The 5000-nt window shown below is 37.1% G+C and overlaps 1 protein-coding gene across 1 annotated transcript in view; it reads left to right on the top strand.

The window, feature by feature from the left end:
• Positions 1-5000, top strand: part of LOC113818802 (sphingomyelin phosphodiesterase 4) — a gene marked incomplete in the record, with an annotated part of 33374 nt that overhangs the window by 10019 nt on the left and 18355 nt on the right. The window contains 5 exon segments of the mRNA XM_070142191.1: positions 276-578; positions 818-920; positions 2653-2869; positions 2984-3167; positions 3984-4091. Of these exon segments, the coding sequence (XP_069998292.1) occupies positions 276-578; positions 818-920; positions 2653-2869; positions 2984-3167; positions 3984-4091 (915 nt within the window).

A 5000-nucleotide genomic window follows, 5' to 3' on the forward strand; every position in this document is an offset into this window, starting at 1 on the left:
CTCCTTGGTGACTTAGCACTGCAGGAGCCATATATGTGTAAATAAATAGCATTGCAGGAGCCATATGTGTGTAAATAAATTAATATAACAAGTGGATATTGCATGTATACATTCACTGCCAGCATCAGTGGGATAATTATCCTTTAGATACTGTGTTCTGTGTCTTTTTTTGTTTTAAACCTTTTCCTTCAGCTGTGATTAACTTCAGAAAATTAGGATGATTATTGTGGCAGGAATTTTCATGTACTTTTAATTATTTTATTTTCTTTATCCAGGTCCGTCTACAGAATGCTCTCAGTGAGCCTCAGCTACACATTAGATGTGAAGAAGTGGGAAGAATTCTGAATGAATCAACCAGTAAAGATGCCAGCTTTGTTTTACGCACAGTAGTGGAGAGTGTGTTTGGAGTCAATGGGCAGATGGGATGGGGACTGAGGACAATAACCCATTCAGCCATGAGCCGGGAGTTTGACCAGTTAAGACTATTCTTAGGTCCTTCAGGGCCCCTGCTGTCACTCACATACCGTCTAGCCAACGATCCCTTTCTCATGTTCGAGTTCCCAGTGATTTGGCTACCAGTAAGTCAATTGAAGGAAATTGAATAAACCTTTGAATTTCATTGTTTAGTAATCTGAAATGCTTGATAGTTTTTGTGGATTACAGTTTGTAGAGAGGCCCACTTTACTCAAAGATTAGACATTGATTTTTGAATCCTGGTGGGTTATCCTATCATTGTTTTGTCATTCTTGTATAATTTTCAGCAATAGAGTGATGGGATTTTGTTACGAGGGTCTTTATATGATATTTATTTTTACAGGTCAAGTCAAGAGCAGATATTGAGGAAGGTACTCCAGGAATGTTCTATGTCAACAAGGTGCAGAATCCTGGGCCTGGAAAAGCACCAACAAACATTCTTTTGAGTATCCTTTAATAATCAGTCAGGATTATGTATTTCATTAGTTTTACAGTTTTGATTTATTGTACTGGTATTATTATTATTACAGCTATTGTGATTATTATTGTTATTATAGTTATTGTTTTTAAGACTTTACTATTATTTTTCCTATCATTATTACTTTTATTATTATTGTTATTTTTGTTATTGTTTTGTTATAGTTATTGTTATCATTATTATTATTATGCTCTGTTGTAATATAAATTGTTATGATAATAGTATTAACCCATTTACGATGGGTGTCCCACATATGAGACATCCGGAAAAAAAAATTGCCAGGCGCCCTACCGGTGTGATGCTGTATCGGGTCTTGCACTCCGACTCAGCAGCGGGCTGCGGCTGGCATGCGGGCAGATTCCAAGCCAGCCCCAAGCACCAATTTTGTAGCCGCCCGGAAACTTTTATTTTTGGCTTCAAAATATACTGGCGTTAGTGGGTTAATAGTAGTTGGAATAGCAGCAGGATGACAAGTAGGTGTAGTAGTTGCTGGGAGATTATTAGTTTGCTTTTACAAGATTATTTCAATGCTTAACAAAATTTGTATCTTTTTCTATACACAAATCTATAATATTCTTGATACACAGATAGAACTATTATGCCGTCTTCTTGTGAATTCTGGACTATAGAATTAATAAACAAGAAGAAAGAGAGACTTTCTAAAGTGACAAATCCATATAGCTAAACATAGTTAGATACAAAATTATACATAGCAAAATGTAAAAAGGATTTGATCAAAGTAGAAACTATGGAAAGACAAGTAGCCAGAGGAGGCATCTGGCATAGTGGCATATGAGTAAAATTGCATCCCTGGAAAGCAGCCTACCTAGGCTTACAGACAGCCCAGATGCCACTGGCCAGACTCCCTCCTGATCTCCAAATCATATCCACCATCCATCCCTTGGGCATGGTGTCACTAGGCTGGCTTCAAAATATTAATGTTTATAGGTATAACTGTGTAATGATACTATATAGACTTCTAAGATGATCATAGACTATGGACCCTTGCCCACAAAGAAATATGCAGGATCTGGGCAAAGAACACTAAAGGTCTGGTTCCCCTAGTTCCCTAGGGAGCATGATGACTGACCCTAGGTAAAAAAGCAGTAATCCCTGACTTGAGTCAGATTAGGCATGCAGCATCATGATTGTGGGATGTGAATGAAAAAGGACTTAACAGAATAGACTAGTTGACATGTCAAATCAGTATTTAATAAGTTTGTAAAAAAGATTTAGAATATCAGTTGTTTATCACTATTGGTCTGTGAGCTCATTTCACTATACATGCCTTTTGTATCCTTATTTTACCAAGAGTAAGTGTCAGAGTAATACATCTAGATGTTTCCTCCCCATTTGATGTGCCTGGTTCATGGACATGGTTTTATCAGAGCCAGACTGGGTTCTTTTGCTTTTATTTGTCTGCCATGTACTTACAGGATGCTCTCTGGAAGCAGTTACAATAATTTTGACATCATTTTTGTTCAAGAGAAACCATGAAATTAAAATATCATCCCTGACTATGTGTATTAGGAGAAATATGATTATAGTTGTATTTTAAGAGAACTAATATCTTCTTAATATCATTGTAAAGAAAGCAGCAATAATCCCCATAGGTTTTGAAAAGCAAACAAAATACCGGTTCATTTTGCAGATTTATCATGCAGAAGAGTCTCCATCATTTTCCTGAACTCAACTTCCAGATGCCTTTGAATTCTACATCTTCCATTTCACACACTTTTTGATTAGTGGAGGCTCACAGCGCTGGTCATTGTCTTGGACTACTGCAGGTGATGCACTTTATCCCAGTTTACTGGAGGATTATTTGCAAACATTCTTGCCTTGTGATAGCTCCATTCCCCCGGGTCCACCTAGTCCTCCTGTGTCCCCAAGAGGTGTTTTGTCACCAGTCTCTCCTCGGTATGTTATATTTGTAGATATGTATTTTATGATTTGATTACAAATTTAATTTGGCCTGTAGATCTTTAACTTTTGTTGTATTAAGAATTAACCATTAACTTAATTTTTTTGTAGGAGTAGTGGGCCTGGAAATGCCAATCTGTACCTGACAACTTTAGTATCACCAATTGCCTGCCGAACTGTTCGCACGCCAGGACCCCATGGATATCCTGGCCTTGAGGGGAGTGGTGCACACGCATCATCTCCACTGCATGCATCACATAATCCACATCCTCAGTTAAATATTTGGACAAGTCAAGTAAGTTTGCTTTGCTTAACCCATTGGATCCAGATGCTTCACTGCCATCATGTGGCTCACAATATGAGCATTAGCCATACTTGATTGGCCTTTCTGATGTCTGTGCGGTTTGTAGGCCAGATGTACACGAACACTTGTATGCAGTGAGAAGACTCCATGACTCCCCATTGTAATGTAATTTTCTCTTTTCCTGCATAAACATTTTTTAATTTGCAATGTAAGTTTGTTGGTTGATTTGTTTCAAAATGGTGATAGACTGTTTTCCTTGCACAGACTCCATATCTCTAGATAGTTCATAACAGTAAGTTATTATTATTATTTTTTTTTCCATAATATTAACTTTTCTGTAATACAACCTGTGCTGGAGGTTACAGTGGCCAGGAAGAGGATCCTGAGCATGGAAATAGCATCCTTCTCAGAGCTGGTCTCTTCTAGTCATGGCTCACAGACAGTACATTCCACATTCATTTATTGATGGAAATAATGCAAAAGCCCCTTCCTAAATGCCAAATAAGTCTAATCACCATTCAAGAGCTTTGTGCACTTGTGGCAAGTCATTCCTGCCACCCCAGCCTTCAGCTGAAATGCTCATGATCAGAAGTTCATGTCACCCTAGCCCGCAACCAAAGTTTCCCGTGATGGCATGTTTAAATCTCAAGCTGAGTTTTTTCATGGCATGATGGTCATGTTATCTGGTTCGTAGGGGTTGATTATGCTTTTTCACTTTAAAAATGGGAAATATTGACACCAAATTGAAAAGTAATGAATTTTATATCAGTTGGGATGTTATCTAAAGTCCTGACTTCCTTGTTCTAGGTTTTAGTGCAAGTCCTTTTTGAAATGTGGGTGAATCAGTGCCTTCCACCATCAAAGTCTCCAGGACGTTCGCCACCTTCCTCTTCTTCAGCTCCTCATAACAATCAAGTAAGATATGTTTATAGAAAGAGGCTGACTGTATTAAGAAGCGTTGAATGTTGTTTGTAAATTTTGGTGTTTTGAAAATGATTGAGTATTCTTACCAGAGAAATTGTTAGAATCTATTTGGTGATATAATAGCACCATGCAAAAAAAGGGGGAAAATATGTTGATATTGCTTTCTTTACTATATAGCAGCTATAGTGTTATTTTGAATTACGGGCCTTAAAGAGTTGATGGTATTTCATGTAAAATCCATTAGTTTTTAAGTGAGGTGAAGCAACCACAGTGCTCATTATCACTATCATAGTGAAAACAAATTTGAGTATTTTCATGGATGTATGTATTTGATACATCTTCATAAGAGTATATTTGTTATCATGAATTTTTATAAAATTTATAAGATTTCAGTTTTTTATAGTCTTGAATACACTTAACCCTTTGACCATGTTAGGCTACAGCAATTCTTAACCCATTAATGCCGGTATATTTTGAAGCCGAAAATAAAAGATTCCGGGTGGCCACAGAATCGGCAGAGTCTGAGTCTGTCCGCCCGCCGTGGCCAGACTCTAGATGTTGAAATACCCAGGATGACTTGTGAAAGACAGGTTGAGTTTTAAGCATCCTCATGCTCTTTGAAAATGTTTAGTAAACTGTGAGTACCCATAGTTGATCATGGTGGAAGAATACACATAAAAGTAATTGATTGTATTTTACTTTCTTAGTAAACAAAGCCACCCTTTTCACATTGACATTGTCACTTTGTACATATTTATAGTTAAATCTTTACCATCATTCCCAACATGAAATGCAACACTTATGCTCTTTACTATTTAAGATCTTAGGTGCAGTCAAAGGGTTAATGATTATTCATTTGTGCATGGAAATAGGCTATTGTAAAATAGTTTGTCTCATTTA

The sequence above is a fragment of the Penaeus vannamei genome, chromosome 29 (genome assembly GCF_042767895.1).
Source record: "Penaeus vannamei isolate JL-2024 chromosome 29, ASM4276789v1, whole genome shotgun sequence".
NCBI lineage: Eukaryota > Metazoa > Arthropoda > Malacostraca > Decapoda > Penaeidae > Penaeus > Penaeus vannamei.